This window comes from Clytia hemisphaerica, unplaced genomic scaffold (genome assembly GCF_902728285.1).
Source record: "Clytia hemisphaerica strain Z4C2 unplaced genomic scaffold, Clytia hemisphaerica genome assembly, whole genome shotgun sequence".
Taxonomy (NCBI): domain Eukaryota; kingdom Metazoa; phylum Cnidaria; class Hydrozoa; order Leptothecata; family Clytiidae; genus Clytia; species Clytia hemisphaerica.
This window is the reverse complement of record NW_027104271.1, coordinates 240,907-263,122: the sequence shown is the minus strand read 5'-3', so window position 1 is coordinate 263,122 and position 22,216 is coordinate 240,907. Positions and strand designations below refer to the sequence as shown.

The window sequence follows — 22,216 nt, the reverse complement described above, 5'->3', positions numbered from 1 at the left end:
GCCTTTTAGAAATTTGTTCTTAAAAGACATAGCATATTTTGTTTTCATGCCATTAAAAAACTCCACAAAGACGGAGTACACACATCAAACTTTCAAAACACGCAAACTGAAAGCAGTAATTATGACGTCACACATCATCAATGTTTTGATTTGATCATTTGGCGGCTCTATTCCCAGGAGAATAATTCACCGTCAGCCGAATAAGGATTATTTTTTACCTTCGCGGTTGATTTTTCGGTTTGAGTTTATGTCTAATGTTATGGTGTTTTGAAGTGCTTGTTCTTAGAGATAAGTGAATATAATTGTTTTTAGTTTTCAAGAGAAGCAAATTTAATCTTTCTTCTACAAGATTCCAGGCGTACCCAATCGATAACATCGATTGTCAATTTAATCGATGTCAATCGATATAAGTCGTTCGTAATCGATGATCGATCCATTACTAATCGATGGCCAATCGATAGGAACGTAAAATTTTATTATCGATTGGTATCGATTTTCATCAATTAAATTTGATTATTATCGATTAGCCATCAATTGAATTCGATTGTTATCAATCAAGATTGATTGCGATCGATTGTGCTAATTTTCTGTATGTATGATCGCTACTCTGTGTACCAGAGTGTATCTCACGATAATATCGTAGCTTACTTTAAGGGAAGAAATTTTCGTGGAATTTAATTTCGCGGCTCACAGCTCAAAATTCTGAAGTTTCGCGGGAATTTAATTTCTCAGTTGAGAGAATTTTCTGTTCATAATATGGACTATTTTGCCCTAAAAATACCAATTTTCGGGTGATTTTTTAAAGCCTGAAAATCGGTCGATTGAATTCGATTTGGTTCGACTGGTTCGATCGTTGATTCCGTTCGATTGAGATCAGTTGGTACTACCTAAGGGAAGAAATTTTCACGGAACAAATTTTTGCGGAATTTAATTCCGCAAAACACGATTTTAAATTCCGCAAAAATTTGTTCCGTGAAAATTTCTTCCCTTAGGTAGTACCAACTGATCTCAATCGAACGGAATCAACGATCGAACCAGTCGAACCAAATCGAATTCAATCGACCGATTGAAATTCGATTGTCGAGCGCAATATTACCGCAATTTTCAGATTCGATTCAGATTCGATTGATATTCGATTGCGTTCGATTGATGTTCGATTGCGTTCGATAGCATTCGATCGTCGATTCATTGACCCCCGGATTGTTCATTGCATAATTTCTGCGGGAAATCAAAAGTAATTTCATTCGGCTTGTGATGTTTGAGAGCTTGGATGTTGGGAAGCTTCAAGACTAAAGCCAGACGATCTCAATCGAACGGAATCGACGATCGAACCAGTCGAACAACAATCGAACCAATCGAATATTACCCAGAATTTTGACGTTCGATTGAGATTCGATCGCGTTCAACAATCGAATTTCAATGGGTCGATTGCGTTCGATTTGGTTCGATCGTCGATTTGGTTCGATTGAGATCGTCTGGGTAGTACGACAATGAATTTTGAAAATTATCCCAGAAATCGGGTTTGTGTACAAAAAACACAAATTAAAGGGATCTTCGTCATCCTCCTCTGGCTCCTCCAAATCAGCTAATGCTTGTTAATACATTATACAATCTATATGTAATATATATTACACAAGCCTTTAACGCGTACTTAAAACACTTGAATATCGTAATTAATTGTTCTCTAGTTTTTCACGCGTAGCGTTGAAAATAATTATTTATTGCCACGCGTTAAATTAGAAAAACCACGGTAGGGTTGCGTTTTTAGCGAATATAAAGAAATCGATAACTATTGTTTATTATCGATCAAAAACGATTAATATCGATTGATTTCCCGTATCGATTTCATCCATTGGGTAGGCCTGGAAGATTACACGTTAATATAATGCCAATTATGCATGTAAGTTTTATATTAATACTTTCTTTTTGCATATGTTTTGCATATATACTTTCTAAAGTAAAGGAATTTCACCACTGCAATTCCGCCACCATACAGTTACATCAAAATGCCTCGAAAATGTCAATATCAAAATTGCGTAATCAGAGAACGTATGTTTCGCTCATTATAAAAAGGCCGACACAAACTTTCATAATTGGATTGTAATCGATTGTCGAGCGCAATATTACCGCAATTTTCAGATTCGATTCAGATTCGATTGATTTCGATTCGTTCGATTGATGTTCGATTGCGTTCGATAGCATTCGATCGTCGATTCATTGACCCCCGGATTGTTCATTGCATAATTTCTGCGGGAAATCAAAAGTAATTTCATTCGGCTTGTGATGTTTGAGAGCTTGGATGTTGGGAAGCTTCAAGACTAAAGCCAGACGATCTCAATCGAACGGAATCGACGATCGAACCAGTCGAACAACAATCGAACCAATCGAATATTACCCAGAATTTTGACGTTCGATTGAGATTCGATCGCGTTCAACAATCGAATTTCAATGGGTCGATTGCGTTCGATTTGGTTCGATCGTCGATTTGGTTCGATTGAGATCGTCTGGGTAGTACGACAATGAATTTTGAAATTATCCATAGAAATCGGGTTTGTGTACAAAAACACAAATTAAAGGGATCTTCGTCATCCTCCTCTGGCTCCTCCAAATCAGCTAATGCTTGTTAATACATTATACAATCTATATGTAATATATATTACACAAGCCTTTAACGCGTACTTAAAACACTTGAATATCGTAATTAATTGTTCTCTAGTTTTTCACGCGTAGCGTTGAAAATAATTATTTATTGCCACGCGTTAAATTAGAAAAACCACGGTAGGGTTGCGTTTTTAGCGAATATAAAGAAATCGATAACTATTGTTTATTATCGATCAAAAACGATTAATATCGATTGATTTCCCGTATCGATTTCATCCATTGGGTAGGCCTGGAAGATTACACGTTAATATAATGCCAATTATGCATGTAAGTTTTATATTAATACTTTCTTTTTGCATATGTTTTGCATATATACTTTCTAAAGTAAAGGAATTTCACCACTGCAATTCCGCCACCATACAGTTACATCAAAATGCCTCGAAAATGTCAATATCAAAATTGCGTAATCAGAGAACGTATGTTTCGCTCATTATAAAAAGGCCGACACAAACTTTCAATAATTGGATTGTAACATCGAGTTAAGTCTCTTTTGTTAAGTCACCAGGGGGTAAATAAAACAGACCTTGATACATTTATCGTTCGTTTCAACTTGACCATTTGTTTAAAACTCAGCCTCCTAAATATTTGGGGTAGGTAAAATATGTACAAAGAAATTCATACTTTTCCAACCCGGCCAATCTTTAAAAAAGAAGTGAACAATAAAATGTAATTACCCTTTCCAAATAAACCTCTTCGGTGGCGAGCGTAGTCTACTCTGACGTAATTGTAAAATTTATGTGATGGGAGTTTGACATAGTAATGTAATGTTGTTTGGGGAATTATGAAGTTCTCTGGAATTTCGATTGCATTTATTCAGGTTGATTTTTTATGACTTCTAATGATACTTTTTCTAACGAGTTTGATTACTCTGTTCTCACACTTATGTCTTTTTTTTTCACGTCCTTTTCCGTGATTACTTTTATTCATATTTTTAAAGACAGGTAAGAAGGCATATTGATGTAACTGCCATAATTTTTGCATACAATTCAATATGACAGATGGAAAGGCGAACAGGTCTATCGACCTACCCTTTTTTAAAGCTTCTAGGACACAAAGGAAACAATCAATTGGGCCTGGCCCTATCATCAAAATACAATCAAACCTATTGAACTAAGATTGGACCTTTCGAACTACCGAGAAGTCGGGTAACTTGCATCATAGTTAGTGCACAGTGATGGAGGCTAACCTGGCTGACCTGGTCCTTAAAATACAAAGTTAAATCAAAACAAAAATGGTAGAGTATAGCTGCAAGCGGACCTGCGTAGTTCAAATTTTGCTGCTTTGATTTGTCAATCAATTGAGGGCTATGGATAATAGCCTCCACTGTGCACTGATGCAAGTTGTCTATTATGATTGAGTCGTTCGATAATTCAATTCAATTCAATTCAAAACATATATTTACCCGAAGGAAGGGACACCAAGTTTAGAAGCCTAATTACAAATGGTGCAACCTAAAGTTAGATTAGATTACAGTACTGTATAGTCCAATAACAAAATGGAAAAGTGTATGCCATAAAAATTCCTTCAATCTAAAAACTTACAATTACAATATACTTACATTTTTGAAAATGGAGCAATAACTTAAAGTGATAAGAATATGCTCAGAACTGGACCATGTGGTGAGCTTGATCTTTCGTCCATTTATTTTTCGAGATTGCTCCTGGAGACTGATAAGGCCCTATCTACATTTTCTAAACATACCTAACTTTTGCAAAGTCAGCAAATAAAACGCCTCCTAGCCGCCCGTGGCTTTGATACGCGCGATAAAGGCAAGAAAATTATGGTTCGCAGCAAAAGTTTACGTTTTTCGTGGGATTTCCTTTTTCGTGTCGCTTCTTATAGCTCTGGGGATGTATGTATTATGGGCGGTGTATGTATTATGGGCGTGGCTGGGTGTAGTACACAGAGGGTGCCGTCGTTTTGGCTTTAGGAAATTCCATTACCACTTTCTAGTGAAACAGCAATCCAATCCAACGTATTTTCCGTTTCTTCTAGAAAAGAACCCGTTAGATACAAAGTAAAGGGGACAATCTGGAGTTTTTACAAGCTCTCGTTTGATTTGGTTGGTCGTTAACCTGTAATAAAACAATTTTGTTACTTTTTCTAAAGAACGCGTCATCTCTATTATTTCAAATGACCAATTAGTGAAGTATCCAGCTCATCCCGTTAAGGTGGTAGTCTACCGCCAGATTTCAAAAGTCAAAAAATCACATTTTTTGCAATAACTCAAGAACTTCTTTACATTTCGTAATGAAATTTTCAGGAAATGTATATCAACTATTAACATTTCTAAAAAATAAAAAAAAATTCTAAAAATAACCAAAGACGGGGGTAAAATCAGCCAGCGGGTAAAATACTTTATTTTGCTTGTGTCAGGTTTTCTGAATAGTCGGCTTGACCTATGAAGTTAGTTTTTTTTTTAAATGACTAATATTTAGAAAAGGTCTGGAATGAGTGAAAAAAAAAATTATAATTTTTTTCCAGGGGGTAAGAAACTGAAAAAAACGCTTTTTTGAGATTAAAAATCAGGAAACCAATTTTAAAACTTTTTAATCCATTCATTCAATGCACAATCATGTAAGGAAACTTCCCTGAAAATTTCAAGTCTGTAGCTACTCTCAATCCTAAGATATTTCTGACAAGGTGTTTGCGAACCCCCGGAAACGCGTTTTTGAGAAAATCAAAGAAAAAGACAAAAATGGGTATCATTTTAAGCTGGAAAGCTCTTTTCAAAAAATTTCTTCACTGAATACTCATCTCTTTTGGCGTATCACATTGCTATGTTTCGGCCGAGATTGAAGAAATAAGTCCTTAGCAACGGGATTTTTTCTGTTGCTAGGGCGATTTTTCAAGCACCCAACAGGATAAAAATGTTCACTGCGGCCTGAATGATAAAGATATAGCTCTGAAATTTTCAGGAGATGCTCAGAAGGACCTAAGGATCTCAAAACACCCAAAAACTAGAATTCGACAATTTTTTCGATGATTTTTTATTTTTGGGTAGACTACCACCTTAAAAGAAGTTTCTTCTCTAAGATTATAAATAGTACTTTTTCATTTGAAATACACCGCGCTACACCGCGGGATGCCTCACTTTCTAACTGATATTTTCAGATAGCAAGTAGGTATGTCTGATTATGGAAAAAATTTCAAGTCAATTGAAACAATAGTTGTCAAAATATTTACATCCGAAATTTTTAAAGAGAAATCATGAAAGCTTCTCAAATTCATAACACGCGCTGATAAAAATAGATTTCATTTACAAGGAAGCTTTTGGGGTATCTTCTACAAATATTATTTTGATGAAAAACGGGAACATCATAGCAAAATGTGCAAACGTACTGCATGAATACTATGTCTGCTTCATTTTTCTTATAAAAACAGAACACTCAAGGGGACAGAGATGGATTTCTATTATGAACAGTTTACAATAGAAAAGACAAAGAAGCGATTCGCTAAGGAATTATCATCCAGCTCCGCTATAACATATCCCTGCTTACAGTGCATTTTTTTAAATTTTAACTCTTTTAGAGCAAAAAAATCAAGATTTCCGGGCAAAAATTTCCCTGGATTCGCCGAAATTTCCACCCATGCATTTATCAAAAGTCCACTCTTACAGTGAATTTCTGATATTTTGAAAAGCATACCCTTAACCGCCGCACATACTCGTCTGACTGCCCCCCCCGGAATGGAATCCGTCAAATGGAAACCATCAGACAAAATCTTAGCCCTGCCTTTTGTTACAATTAGGATTTTTTCAAGAATCTACCCTGAAAATACTGAACCTCCGAAAACCGGCTCGTTAGAGATGTTAAAATTTTGCAAAAAGCGACCCTGAGAGACTATCTTTGACTTTTTGTTGTTATTGTAACCATTAGAGAGACTTGGTGAAAAGGACCATTATGGGTCTTACTTTATAGTAGGGTAATAATCGTACACAACCTGTCTCATGTTAATAAATTTTACATTTCACGAGGGGTTAACATTGAAAATTACTGATATAAATAAAGGAACACTAACATATCAAAATACTACATGCTTCAATCTACGTAATTCAATATCGAATGCTGTCCAAAGGTTTAGTGTTAAAGTATCTTACGCTCGTAATGTACTCTTCTTTGTTGAAACAAATATTTCCCATTATCAAAATATGAAAATCAGTCTTCATATAATTTTTATCAGACCACATTTTCTTAACAACTTCACTCAAATCACGAGCCAGGCGTCGGTGGATCAAAAAGTCACAAGGGGTGGACAGGGTGCGCCAGAACGTGGATTATGACAAAAACGTCATTTGATTATCATTCTTCCGCCCGTCGTACAAGTTATCATACTCCATTACGAGCCTGATCATCCGAATGGGTTCAACGTTTCTAAATCTTTACCTCTCCCAACATCATTGGAGATGAGAACGACGAAAGTTCATTCCTTACGTTAGATTGACAAAGGGTCCAGAACCGAGAAGAAGATTTTTGCGAGTGAAATGAAGTTTGTGAACAGGTGTTGATTTGGTCACATAAGAACCAATCTCGTACGAATTGGTAGATGATGCTCTACAAAGAATGAAGGTGTACAGTTGAGCCTCGTGGCATTTTAAGATGCAATATCGAAGGGGCATCGAATAACCAAAAAAATTCCGTAAGGTAATTAAACAGTTCATTTTTAGGCCGGCCCAATTTCGAGGGCTTTGATAAGGACTGTAAATGACTTCAAAACCTGCTAAACTCGCATCAAAAAAGTAAATAATTAATTTGGCAAGAAATTTCGTTTTTAGCCTATTTTTCGCCGGTCTTTTTTACGCCGGCCCTTTTTACGATGGACCTAAAAGGTCTTGCCAATAAGGCCTGATTTAAACTTTGAAGAATGACATTCATATTAAATATTAAATGAATTGCATAGGTGATTTCAATGAGACCTCTCTGTATGGATGTTAAACGGAACAGTTAAATTGGTGGTTTATTAGTGATTTTAAATTGATAAAGGGATATCACCACAACTTACGGTTTTTGATCCAGGTCATCATCCATGTGACATGCGCGTTTGATGTCCCACAACTTGATACAATTGTCCAAACCACCTAGAAAGAGATTTGAAATTTGACTCTTTTTTAGCGGGATTTAAAAGACCTTGAGGAAATTTTATGTTTCTCGCATTTCTTTGGAATATAACTACGCAGAATTCATTTCATAACCTCGACAAACTGGATATAAAGCACAAATTGGAACTGTGCTGCAAAGTAAAGGGTTATAAGATAGCCAAATAAATTTGAAGATATAAGCCGCTGTGAGTTATCTTTTACCTGACGCTAAAACATGACCTTCTCTACTGAAGCACAATGTATTAATACAGGCAGTGTGACCATTGAAATCTGCTACAGGTGCCGACTCAGCGACATCCCATAACAAGATACGTTTGTCAAGACCGGCGGACACCAAGTAACGCCCGTCAGGAGAGAACTTCACTGTCTGGACTCCTGCCTGTAATTCAAAAAATACACAATTGTTTAGGGGGAATCGTGAATATTGAGCATTGAACACTCTTACACCTAAACATTCTTACACCTAAAGCAAGGCGAGTTAGGATTGAGTTTAAATCACGTCATACGACCCTGACTAACTCGAACCCAACATCCCCTTGTGGTTGATAGGTGAATTTGGAATAGAGAACAACAAAAGAAGTCTAAACCTGATTTTAATGTAATCTTTAAATTATTAAAAACTCCGTACAACTTGGTACAGTTTACCAAAAGTTTTTAAAATAATTTCCATACCTTATGACCAGTGAATAGACGAACAGAATTGCCAGTGCTCAGATCCCATATACGAACAGTGCGATCAGATGATCCAGTTGCAATATAGTTGCCGTTTGGATGGAAATCTACAACCTGTTCATGGTGAGATACAAATCACAGAATTTTGAAATTACTGAATTCGTTTTTATAAAGAAGTTCAGTTATTATACTAGACTGAAAATTGTCGGAAGAATTTGAGTAACTTTCCTACGATCGTTCCAAAACAACAGGAATGATGAATTATTAGTAAGTGAGATATTTTCACTGTTTTATGTTTAGTTACTGTTTTGGTTCAAGCCTGATATATCCTGAGCAAGACAAGCTTTTAAGCCCAAGGAATTGAAAAACAGATATTTCAGCTTGGCAAAAATCTTTACTCGTTCGTCAAATAACAATTTTTTATTGACAAGATACCGAAAGCTTTTCTTTTTCACCAAATTTTACTTACAGTTCAGTAGTTCAATCATAAAAATGAGGAATATTTTATTGCAATAGAATACTTACATTGACGTCGGATAAATGGCCGGCAAATATACGAAGAGGTTGGGCGTTCTCTGTGCTCCATAGACGAACTGTTCGATCATACGAGCAAGATGCAAAATAATAACCTTGTGGTCTAAAGAAAAAGATTAAATTGTTATAATATTACTCTCGGGTACCTAATAGCCGGGGGGGGGTAATAAAATTTCCAAAAATTTATTGATTTCCGGGAAATTTTTTTGCAAGTTCACTCTTTTGCCCTAATTCTGCTGTATTAGCCTCCTTTTCGAAAATTTTCCACCCAGGTCATTTTTATTCCGACCCCCCCCCGCTTAATTTTTGAGATTTTTTCCAACCCCCTGCTTATTCCAAACCCCCCGGCTATTAGGTACCCGAGAGTACATTGATTGTGGATTTTTTTTACGAGCTGATGGTATAGACACATTGGGTTTGTCATTGTGAAAAAAATGAAGCTTGAGTTTTGGATCAGAATCTTTTCTATTGGAAACCATTTCAAAGCCAATTGAAGAAAGAGTCGTCTAAAAGAGTCAATAAGGTAATCGTGTAGCCTTTAAACCTGGCGAAGTAAAACGAAAACCCATTTGCTGAATCAAATTTTTCTGACTTTTATGATTGCGATGACTTTAAGCAACGTGTTTGGTCGCCAGGAGAGACGTATTTTGATTGGCTTTAAAATCTTAAAAAAGCAATTATTTTACGCGTAATAGCTTTTGGGAATTCACATCAAAAGACAAAGGATGTTTTAGAGATGAAAAGCTAACCATTTATACAACAAAAAGTTCGTAATTGTGATACTTCATAACGTTAGGGAAACGGGTGTGTAGATGTAATTTGGCTCTCTCGCAAGCCAACAGTATAGCAAACAAAAAATCAGAGCAAGATTTTTTAGCTAAAGTAATCGGGGAAAAAGTAATTCTGGTTCACGTTCAAGGTTAGTGAATTTAGTAATCCAAAAGCACTCACGAGAATTGGACATCCCATACAGGATACAAGTGACCTTTATAAACCACCAAATTGGTAAACGTGTGTAAGCTCCATAAACGAACTGAAATCGGAAAAATAAAGCTTAGAGTAAATTTAAACCTTAACGTCTCAAGGTAAGAATAAGTAAACAGTACCTTGAAGAAAGAAATTTTGGCGGGAATTTAATTTGGCGGATGAAGGATATTTTAAGCCAAAAACGCTATTAAATAAGAAAAAAACCTGTTTTAAGGTCTAAAATAGCTAACATTTGGGGAATGAGTATAATAATTTAAATTTGGCTGGAATTTAATTTGGCAGAAGGCGAGAAAAAATTAAATTTGACGAAATTATTCCCTTGGCCTTAAGGAAAAAGAAAAAAGAAGGATGGAATTTTTCAAGAAGAGAAATTGATTTTTTGTTTTTTAACATTCGTTTCGACAAGCATTATCCATAAGAAAATCACCTATTCTTTTTATCAATACTTACTAGTTCCGTCTTCTGATGAAGAGATCAAAAAACTTTTATCTGAATTGAAATTCAATCCATAAACAGGTCCTGAATGTCCACAAAGTGTTCGGCAATCCGTTGCTGATCTAAAAGACAATAGAACAAGCAACATGCTGAATGGACCTACCTGATGATGAAAGTTAGATAGCAATGCGAAAAGAAAAATGAAAAAAATCAGTCAGAATATATCTGAATAGATAGCGTTTAGCGAAAATACACAGCACAATAAATTCATCATTGATTGTTGATAGGGGGGGGGAGGGTTGTAGGGAAAAAATAAATAGGAAGTTCTGGTCCCAAAAATCAGTTTTATTGACAATTGAATCATGCTTGATTGTGAGCATTGTTATCAATAATGTTTTCGTGTGAAAAACATAGAAATATAAGGAAAAAATCCAATGAAAATCTGCAAAAACGACGATTTCCGGCATTTTCAACCGGAAAAATTTTTTTCTCAAAAATTGAACTCGGCCATTTTATGAGCATTGCGAATATGCATCTTTCTGCAAAAAATCAGAAAAAACTAAAACTGAAAATTCGAGAAAAAGTCAAAAAACCGGTTTTCCGGCATATTTCCGGCATTTTCGGCCGGAAGAAAATGTTTTTCGAAAATCGGGCTCCGTCACATTTCAGGTATTGTTATATTGCATCAGTGTGCAAAATTTCATAAAATTATATATAAAGTACAGCTCGAGAAATTCAAGAAATATTGTCTTTCCGGCGAAAATAGGTTGTTCCGGCGACTTTTAAAATAGTTCCGGCTTCAAAAATCAATTTTATTGAAAATTGAAACACGCTTGATGGTGGGCATTGCTATTAATAATGTTTTTGAATGAAAAAACAACCAATTATAAGGAAAAAGTCCAATGAAAATCTAGAAAAACGGCGATTTCCGGCATATTTCAGGCATTTCCCGCAGGAAAAATTTTTTTCTCAAAGATCGGACTCGGCCATGTTTTGGGCATTGTTTATACACATCTTTGAGCAAAAAGTCAGAAAAAACTAATGATAAAATCTCGAGAAAATGCCAAAAAACCAGTTTTTCCGGCATATTTCCGCCATTTTCAGCCGGAAATGAATTTTTTTCGAAAATCGGTCTCAGTCACAATTTAGGTATTGACATTTTGCATCAGTGTGCAAAATTTCATGAAAAAATATTAAGTACAGCTCAAGAAATTCAAGAAATACCGTTTTTCCGGCGAAAATCGGATGTTCCGGCGATTTTTAGAAAGTTCCGGCTTCAAAAATCAATTTTATTGAAAATTAAAACATGCTTGATGGTGGACATTGCTATTAATAATGTTTTTGAATGAAAAAACAACCAATTATATGGAAAAGTCAAATGAAAATCCAGAAAAACGGCGATTTCCGGCATATTTCCGGCATTTTCGGCCGCAAAAAATTTTTTCTCAAAAATCGGACTGGGTTAATACGCATCTTTGAGCAAAAAATCAGAAAAAACTAATGATGAAATCTCGAGAAAATGCCGAAAAACCAGTTTTTCCGGCATATTTCCGCCATTTTCGGCCGGAAAAATTTTTTTTTCGAAAATCGGGCTCCGTCACATTTTGGGCATTGCCATTTTGCATCATTGTGCAAAAAATTAGAAAAAACTAATGAGCCGATCCCAAGAAAAGCTGGCAACAGACGAACGGACGAACGAACGGACGAACGAACGAACGAACGGACAAAGGTTAATTTAAAGGACTACCTTAGGTAGGTCCAAAAATGAAATATCATCATGCTTCCTACAGATTACAGAGGTTTTAATGATATATTAAGCTACGTAATTTCTGCCATTATTAACACCACTCTAATAAAAGAGTACAGGGAGTATGCCAGTCATTAAATGAGATGTGGTGACGATACCCATAGGTTCGACACTCATACTACTAGGATGGGTATCTATCCAGAGATAGGGATCATTCAGGATGATTCGGAGGGTTCACTTCTCTTCTCTTTTCTCTCCAGCCATTACGGAAGCAATTCCGGTAGATTTGCATAAGGTGTCGAACATTTTCTACAGATTCGAACATTTTGCTTCCATAATGTAGAAATACCGAAGACTAGAAGCTTTGAAACTAGCTTTGAAGCAGACCGGTATGATTAAAGAAATTCACTAATTGCTATTCAAACCATTAAACAATTCTGTAGATTTTGCCTACTTGCTATCTCATTTCATTGATCAACCAAGAAGCTGACTGCTCACTTGGAAGGCCTTTAAGTGAAAGCTTAATTTTCAAGGAATGGAAGAGAGATCAATTAATCTAATCTACTTGTCGTTCATAATTCTTTCAAGGACATCATCTGCTTCCTTGTCAATCTTCGATAGTTCGTTCGGTGTCTTTAAAGTACGAAGTTTAGATGGTGTTAAACTCCAAATTTTAATTGAAGAGTCGTCAAAACCACAAGCGATAAGGGAGGAATCTTCACTGATGTCCAAGCAATTGATTCTGAAGAAAAACCAGACGAAACATGAAACAAAAAAGACCAAATTAAATAAAATTAAATAAAATGCATATTATCAACGAGACATCCGCTCTCTCGACATTTTCTAGAACAGATTTCTTAAACATTAAATTCAACAGCATAGGTATAAACATCATGTATACATGAATCAGTCAAGATATTCTAAACATTAAATGTAAAAGACATCCAAGCTATTGGTAAAATGGTGCCTCAGGGATTTGTAAAAGAAATTCAAACTACTGGTAAAATGGCGAGTCAAAGATTTTATTTTTGACTAAAAGACATCTAAAGTAGTGGTAAAAAAATAGTCGAACGTGCGCAACGCACTGGGCTCAACTTCAGTGCCTTCAAACTATTCATAGGTCCAATTGTAGAACCCCAGATATTAACCCAAGGAACAAGTATGCAAAATTTCAGCCAAATCCCACCATTTTTTGAAGTCTCCAGGCTGCCCCAAAGTTTTGGCCTCGTTTTGGCGAAAAACTCGTCCCCAGGCAGCCCCAGGCCCAAAAAATCAAAATTTTCAAAAAATGAAAAAAACACCCCCAGATATTAACCCAAGGAACAAGTGTGCAAAATTTCAGCCAAATCCCACCATTTTTTGAAGTCTCCAGGCTGCCCCAAAGTTTTGGCCTCGTTTTGGCGAAAAACTCGTCCCCAGGCCCAAAAAATCAAAATTTTCAAAAAATGAAAAAAACACCTCCAGATATTCACCCAAGGAACAAGTGTGCCAAATTTCAGCCAAATCCCACCATTTTTTGAAGTCTCCAGGCTGCCCCAAAGTTTTAGCCTCGTTTTGACGAAAAAATCGTCCCCAGGCCCCAAAAATTAAAATTTTCATGAAAATGAAAAAAACACCCCCAGATATTCACCCAAGGAACAAGTGTGCCAAATTTCAGTCAAATTCAAGCATTTTTGAAGTCTCCAGGCTGCCCTAAAGTTTTTGTGACAGACAGACAGACAGACACACACACACACACACACACACACAGACAGACAGACATTGTCAGATTGTAGCTCAACTGAAGTTGAGAATTGACTAAAAGACATCTAAAGTAGTGGTAAAAAAATGACTCGAGTAAAGCTTTGCAAGACTGCAAGACTTCCTTTAAATGCAGCAAAAGGAATGTGTAGTTTATAAAGATTGAACCACAAAACCACTGACTTTATATATCTCTGGACCAAGCTATATCCACCATCTTTGGTCGAAGTTTTCTTTTTGAAGGGGTACCCACAGAGAAGCCATTGTAGTGTTAAAAAATTTAACGTCTAACGGCGCTACATCATCAAAAGTATTCTAGAGAAAGTGCACCTAGCGCTCTCGATGCATTCACACCGCTATTGAGTAGTGCCGTCATTAGGGTACCACTTTTCAAAAAACTCCAATCAAAGATTTTGCTTGACCGGGATTGAGAAATATGGTCCTGGATATATAAAGGTCACAAAACCTTTAAGATTCCTTTTTTTCGAAAAAATAAGAACAATAAACATACTTCTCTGTTGAGTGTAAGAAAGTGTAGAAGCAAATGGAAGGGATCTTTTCACGACCAACATGCAATCGCTTGGAAACTTCTTTGTATTTCAAGATCTTTGATCGTTTTTCATGGTCTTTCCTAAATTTAAACAGGGATAAGAATTAAAACATGTTATCTTGAAATCGCCTACCAAACCACTCAAAAACGCTCTATAAGCCATCATTGATTGAAAATTCAACATACTTTTAATTATATCCGATTAATTTTGCGAATTCTTTTGCCTTGTTCGCAAAAATAATACAAACTCAACTTAAAATACCTTGCAACTTTGCTTATTTACGCGAATTTTCGCGGTTTTTTAGCCCGCGAAATCAGATCTCGCAAAAGTTAATCTTTGAACATACAATTTTGGATAAGGGATCCGATCAGCTTTTGGTGCATGAGGATCAGTAGCATGTCTCTTTTTACCTGCAGATGAAAAAAAAAACCATACACATTATTTCATTGAAAGCTGTGGCACTTATTTGATTTTATAAAATGAATACAACTTTGTACCACTATCAATACAGAAAGGTAAATTGATACAATACCAAAAATCAGGAAAATTAAAAAGGTCTTACTATCATCTTTTTTGGACTTCTTTTTCTAAAAAGGAAAACAGAATGAAACTGTTAGTACATCCTTTTGATCATGATCTAGGAAATGTTCAATTTAAAATATACAATAATTCTAAGGTTAAAGTTTACTGGTGTTGATGTATAGTGTGACCCCCTCCCTTTTTTTAAGGGGGGATCCAACTTTTCCAGAAGTGTTTTATAGGGGGATAGAAGATTTTCCGAATAAAATGGGGGGTTTGAGATTTTAGGGGGGATCAAGTAAAAATAGGGGGAATAACAACTTTTGGTCAAAATATCTATCATATTTTATATTGATTTAGATATTTGGTGTGGGACAACTAAAAAACAAGTGTAGATACCAGTAGCTAATTTTTCGGATGCTTTTCTTATATAATTTTGATAAACGGTTTTTTCGGGCTGTACTGTGAAATATTGCCCTTGGTCAACGCAACAACCTTGCAAGCTTGGTCGTTACTTGACCTTGGGTCAACAAAAATATTTGAAGCCAAACTCTAACTCGATCTACTCCCGCTGTAGGGTTGATAGTTGATAGGTGCATTAATTTAAATGTGCATTTATAAGTGGATTATTTTTCGAGGGGATTAGTTGTCGCGATTGTCGCAAATTTTGGCTACTATCGCGAAATCTAGTCTTTGTGGAAAATTTAAAATCAGCATTTTTGCAAAAAACCCTAGGAAAATGAAAGGAGAAAATTTTGTCGAAGCAAAAGTTTTAAATCTTCGAGGATGTTAATTACCTTAGGTTTTTCTTTTCCATCTTTCTCTTGTGAAGTTTCTCCATCTTCTTCGCTGTCACCGTCATCATTCAACGCGTGGATGAGCTCAGAATCGAATGGCATACCATAAAACATCTTCACTTTGTTTGCTGTGGTAGTAGTAAAGAGAAATCACTGGTAAAGATGTGAAATGACTATGTAATTAAAGATGGCAGTTTTGTCTTTGTAGCAAATCATTATTTAAACCAAAGCGACAAAACACTAATATTTTGCTCGCTGTAGTGAGAAATGATATCAAAAAGCACAAATGCAATTTAACATTATTTAGGAGGGGTTGAAAAATGTGTACTTAATTTCAAGAGTAAAATTTCACGACCCTGCACAACCACTTACTTTCGTGGACGACTATCTACTGTATAGACTAGGGAGATGTATTTTCCAACTAAATATGCATGACATAAGTGCTGCCACCGTTTTTAAAGGGACAAGCTGGAGTTATGTGATTTGGTTGGTCGTTAAGTTAATCTCATTACTTTTTCTGAAGAACGCGTCATCTCTATCACTTCAAATGACCAATTAGTGAAGTATCTTATAAAAACTCCAGCTCATCCCTTTTTAAAGTGATCTTTTAGCATTCTTAGAATATTTCGCAGACATTGTTTCTGACAATCCATCCTTACCATCAGGGGGTGCTTCACCAGTCAGATATCCAGTAGTTGCTTCGATTGCACGTTTACTTCGAGGTCGACCATCAAACACTTAAAAAACAATCTCAAACCTATTAGAACCCACCATATCTTGTGCATTATGGCGTTTTCTATGTTGGAAAATCAGCAAAATAAAAGGAGTTATTTTTTTACAGTTTGTCATCAATTTTTGCTTTTTTGGTCATAGTTAAGAAACCAATGCAATAGGAAAATATGATTTTAAAATGATAAAGATATGAAGTCTCTTACCGTCTAAATGGAAATGTTGCTGTATCAAATTCAAAAGGACTTCTTGTTGATTGGCCTAGAGGTATAAAATAAAAACAAATTGAGAATAGAACCAAAAACTGACGTGGAAGCATCTTGGGCAAATACAAAGAAACTGGGAAATACATAACTTTATCTTGATAAAGGGAATTATTACCTGTAAATGCTTTTTCAAAACATTGAAAGATTCTCTTGCCATCTTTATCACATACTTGCTGCTCCTAAAACATTGTAAGAAAAGCACAATGATGCATATTGGACCTACCTAATGATAAATATAGAATGGAAATAGAAAAGGATCAGTGAGCACTATTTCATGAAAAAAAATAAAGTGCAGCTTGAGAAATTCAAGAGAAACCCGTCTGTCCATTTTGGACATTACCATTTTTCATCATTGTGCAAAATATCAGAAAAAATCAGAAAAATCGAACGAGCCAATCCTGAGAAAAGCTTATCAGACGGACAAATGGAAGGACACGCTTAATTTAGAAGACCCACCAAAAGGTAGGTTCAAAAACCTTATAGTATAACGGTGGAGGGACAGAAATATTCAGAACTATTTTTATTCAAGCGCAAGTAATAATTGACGCCTTTTTCAGCATCTCACAGTTTTTTTTTCATCTCAGGATTACTTTTGATCAAATGAAGTCAATGACAAATGAACATATTCCTAGCAAACTCGGTACAGACAGTCTGAGTAGACGGACAGACAGACAGACAAAGAAAAAATAATATGAAAGACTCACCGAAACAAATTCAAGTATTCATTGTTAGTTTGTAAATGATTTTTTCTTTTGAGTATCCTCAGCTTCTCCAAGTCCTCGTTACGATAACTCTCTTGATATTTGCTGAATTTTTCATAGAATTTCTCCGCTGTAATAAGAAATCGAATAATGTACAATGTGACAATTGAGATTGTTTTTCTTTTTTCTCAAAAATGATGCTTTTTTTTAAAGAGAATTTTGTTCGAATTTTCTTCATAACTTTTGAATTAAAGTATGATAGCTTTATAACATTCTTAGCTTTCTCACAATTTTAATTCAAACTTGTACACCTTATTTTGAGACAAAACAGACTCTGAAGGAAGCTTTAATCCAAGCTTTATTAACTCAAAGTCATCTTTTAAAAGAATAAAAACATTGCGTGCGAGAACAAAAGTAACAGACAGACAGAAAACAAACCGACAAAATGACAAGAAAATGGCGTATTTGGTTCTCAGTTTGACGAATTTCCGTCTCCAAGCAGAATAGTTGCAACACTGTATGAACTAAAAAACAGTCACTTGGAAATTTTCTCACCTTCAGTTTCATAACCTTTGTAAATACATTCCAAATACAAATGCACAAAAACTGGATACAACACAAGGGATAGTTCATGCTGTAAAGAATAAAATATAATATCACTTGCAGGGGTTTTTCCAAGCACCAAGCAATGCCTCCGATCATATTACGTCACTTTTGAAAAGGAGATTATTCTCCTTTGTGAAATTATTGGGTATATAATAAAATGTACTATTTCATCAGCAATTCAACCAATCCAAATTATATCCAGATGAAATTATATTTAATTGTAGGGTTTGTTTACCTTATGGGTATCAAGCGACTGTTCCACAAATTTTTGTAAGCTAGAAAATATTTTAAAAGACAAAATAATTCAAAATATTTTTAACATCAAATTAGACTTAAACTTATCAAACGATTTATTTATTACAATCATAACATTTAAAAATAACAAGCCAATAGCAATAAAAAGTGGTTCTAAAGTTGAAAAGAGAGAAAAACAAAAATTTAATTGCCCTAAAAAATTTCATCTTTACCATTTTTCTATTCTAAATAATTCTGAGAATAAATAATTTGTGTCTCTCGCATTTTGCATTGTAATTGTGACTAAGAATGACTTCATGGAAATAACTTAAAAAGTTCTTATTAAAAAGTCCACAAGCTGTTGTCAAATACCATAAAAGAATATCTAAATATTTTACCTTTGATAATATTCTTCGTATCTCAAAGGATCTCCATCACTAAAAGAAACAAAATATAGGTTTAATTTAAAAAAATATCTATTGATACACGTTTTTTTTTTAAGAAACTAGTTTTCCCAAGCAGCCTCAATGTTTCTTAAGAAATTGGCCTTTTGAGCCTTAAATGCTTCTTACATGTTTCTAAACTTTGTCAAGCTTAAAGGACGCATGTCGATAATACAATAGTCTAATTGACTAATCTACGGTACTTTCCTATCTTCTATATTGATTTTCTGACTTTCTCAAGTGTTTCTAACTGTTATGTATTATATTTCTGGAACCTTGATTGAAAGGTTCTTAAAAAAACGAATTAAAAAATGCTATTTTCTCATTCTCAGCCTCAGCATGTTTCTTAGATGTTTCTTAGTTTTTAGGCATTCTGAGCCTCATGTTTCTTAAAAGTGTGTTTCTTAAAAAAAAATGTGTATGGCTTGTGACTGCCTTATTTAAACGTAATATTTTAATAAATAAAGATTCTGTTAATATTTAAGTCATGCTTTTGCCTCCAACTACTAAACAATATAGCAGAACTTCAAAAAAAATACTCCGCCTCTCAATTTCTTTCCCATTTTGTAAAAAAATCTACTAAACAGCATACAATTCTTTTGAACCCCAACTTTACACATGTTGAAGGGGCAATTATTCATGAACTCTGTGTACTTTTTTAAGAGCTTGATACTCTGTGAACCAGAAAATATGGCAAGATAGTGAAAAAATTTGTTATTCCAGGAAAGATTCAGTTTTAAATAGACTATATTATGGGTTTTCTTGCTTTTTCTATTAAAAAGTTTATATTCTTGATCGTCTTTAAAACCTTTTTCATTTCAACAGTAAATTTATCTTTTAACCTGGGGGGAATTTGAATACAATACAAATTGTAAAAAAAAAGAATCTCGTTGACAATTTTAATACCTTTCATATTCAGATAAAACATTGGTTAAATCAGGTTCATTATTGGCAGATGTGGTAACAACCTCTGCAGATACTGAATCTAGACCAGCTTCACGACGCAAAACTTCTTCTGCTTCCTGGAAAATAAATATAGAGTGTTAAGTTTAATTGCTTTGAATGAATGTTGACAAATGTTTATTGCATTTGGAATAAAAGTATTTGATGCTTAACAAAATGACCCTAAAGTTTGGTATGTTAGAAGTTGACACAATAAAAAATCACGAGAGAACATAAATAAAATGTATATATAATAATAAATTCATATAATTCATGAAAATTGACAAATGAAGATATATATACCACTATTTGTCACAAATCTGAAAGCAGTTTAGTTTTCCAATAATTGAAATATATAAGTTATTTAGCTTTGAAATAACCCATTGCATTGTAACCAAGGATTTGAAAAATTATACCTTTAGGTTTTTTTTCTTTAAAAATTGCAGAACAGCCAACAGTGATTGTTTCTCATTCTTATCAATATTTGCAGCATTTTGAGCTTGTGCTTGCTGCAGAATTGAACTCATTGTTTTTTCTTATACCTGAATAAAAAACATAAAAATGTAAAGATTCTTATTAATAAAGGAAATATTTGGGGTTACTTCAAATACTGTGAAGACTTTTCATGATTTTTTAAGAGAAAAGTTTCAATATACTTTGTAAATGGTAAAGTTTCATCTAGAAACTTAATGACACCAAGGAATGACATCAATTTTTTTGGAATTTGAGCAACAGAATTTCAACTGAAGATTGTTTGAATAAGACATGAAACTGTCAGCATTCTTTCATAATAAATGCAAGATTTAAAATAATTTCATACAGATAGAATTGTGATTTTTCTATTTAACAAACTACCTTTTGTTTAGATCTCTGAAGAGAAGGGAAAGAAAAAGACTAAAGATTTGTACTTTGTTTAAAAATACAGCTATAAAAGTGATAAAATCTTATAATAAAATTTACATTACTCAGCCCTTGATAAAGCTTGCTTTCGGGCTAAATATCTCTCTCTTGCAGCTTCAATGTCTTCTGCTGTATTTCGTCTAGCAAAAATATTTTTCTTTTTCGTGGGAGGCTTTTTCAGAGGCTTTTCCTCAGCTTCAATCTTTTTCTCAGATTTAATAGGGCCACTGTTGCTAGCGTCAGAGTTTTCTGAGCTGGAATTTTTACGTTGTTTTGACTTCTTTGCACTCTTCTTCTGTTTTTTCTCATATTCTGATCCACTGTCTGATTCATCTGTGGATTTTGAACGCTTTCTTCCTTTTTTGTTAGATTCTTGTTTGTTGGATGATTGGGATTTTACCACTTTCTTTTTTGTTTGCAATTCCTCATCAGAACTTTCCCTAGGTTTTCTCTTGGGTGACAATTTCTTATTAGCTTTTCGTTTTGGCTTTTCATCTTCACTACTGCTTTCAGATGAGTATTCTGAAGAAGAGTCTCGTCTTTTCTTTTTGGAAGGGGCTTTTTTTCCGGACCTTTTATCCTTTTCATAATCAGAGTCATCACTTGAATTGTTACGGCTTGACTTTTTCTTGTTCTTTACTTTCTGCTGCTTAGCATCCTCTTCTTCTGCACTACTTTCACTGCTGTAACTTTTTTCAACTTTTCGATAACCTCTTTTGGTGCTCTTCTTGAATCTATGAGAGTCTGTCTCATGTTCTTCCCCCTCTGATGATTCGTTTTTAGATTTTGCAGCTGATTTAGAAGATGACTTGATGTTCTCCTCTTTTTTCTTTGACTTAGTATCATGTTCTGAGTCAGAAGCATTTCCTCCCATTGAAGTGTTTTTGTTCATGAGATTTTTATAAAACATTCCAAGATCTTTTTGTTTGGTAACATCATTGGCAGCATCGGCCTCGTCTTGTTTTCTTTGACGTTCTTCTTCTGCTTTTCTTTCCTCAATTTTCTTCTTGTAAGAAGATGTAACAAACTCTTCCTTATCTGCAAACTCCTCCCCCTCAGCCTCTCTCTCTTTTTGAATTTTACGTTCCTTACGCCTCTCTTCTTCAAGTTTCCGACTCTCAGTAGATTTCAAAAGTTTTGAAATATATTTACTCTTTTTGTCAGCTTGAATCTTTGCAGCAACAGTCTCTTTCTTTTTCTCTTCCATTTGATCATAAACCTCATCATATTCATACACAGTTGGGTCTTCATTCAGAGCTTTTTCCATGTCAATTTTTGTTTGTTTCATGGAAAGTTTTTTGGAACTTTCGTCTGTTGCAGACTTCTTGTTGTTTTTCTTTGAATTACCTTCATCACTGCTGCTATCATTTCCAAACGCAGAGTGTACTTTATTCAAGCCTTTCTTCTTTTGCAAACTCTTCATAAAAAGACCATACTTCTGTTCAGACATTTTTACAGCAGGATTCTTGCAGTTTTTTTGTGTTTTTTTTTGTTCTGGCGCTTCTGTTCTGTTTCTTTGAACGACTGAACAGCCACAGCGAAGCGTGCGCACTTTTCAAAGATTTGTGTTCGCTTGAGCTAGGTCACCAATCAAGTCACATAGCCGAGGATCTAGCAGCATGCACCTTTGAAGGACTAGTCAAAAATGTAACGG

General features: G+C 34.8%; 3 protein-coding genes across 3 annotated transcripts in view; all 3 read right to left on the bottom strand.

Moving 5' to 3' along the window:
• The window catches only part of LOC136816689 (cilia- and flagella-associated protein 61-like), an 85,656-nt gene extending 81,348 nt beyond the window's left edge, over positions 1-4,308 (bottom strand). Inside the window, exon 1 of the mRNA XM_067073017.1 lies at positions 4,220-4,308. The gene's annotated coding sequence lies outside the window, so the exon portion shown is untranslated. The remainder of the gene's footprint in view (positions 1-4,219) is intronic.
• A 2,300-nt stretch (positions 4,309-6,608) lies between these two features.
• LOC136816681 (transcription initiation factor TFIID subunit 5-like) lies at positions 6,609-20,206 on the bottom strand. The gene is made up of 21 exons (XM_067073006.1): positions 20,079-20,206; positions 19,627-19,742; positions 18,676-18,714; positions 18,279-18,318; positions 17,993-18,071; positions 17,441-17,567; positions 16,852-16,915; positions 16,677-16,731; positions 16,401-16,478; positions 15,742-15,869; positions 14,988-15,012; positions 14,772-14,835; positions 14,386-14,505; positions 12,700-12,876; positions 10,403-10,509; positions 9,917-9,998; positions 8,957-9,068; positions 8,432-8,545; positions 7,961-8,138; positions 7,663-7,738; positions 6,609-7,214 (listed from the first exon to the last, which is right to left on the bottom strand). The coding sequence occupies exons 1-21, from the start codon at positions 20,187-20,189 to the stop codon at positions 7,091-7,093; spliced, it is 2,016 nt and encodes a 671-aa protein (XP_066929107.1). The 5' UTR covers positions 20,190-20,206; the 3' UTR covers positions 6,609-7,090.
• A 357-nt stretch (positions 20,207-20,563) lies between these two features.
• On the bottom strand, positions 20,564-22,114 carry LOC136816680 (nuclear speckle splicing regulatory protein 1-like). The gene has a single exon (XM_067073005.1). It carries the CDS (start codon positions 22,010-22,012, stop codon positions 20,624-20,626), a length of 1,389 nt encoding a protein of 462 aa, XP_066929106.1. The 5' UTR covers positions 22,013-22,114; the 3' UTR covers positions 20,564-20,623.
• Between the last annotated feature and the right edge of the window lie 102 nt (positions 22,115-22,216).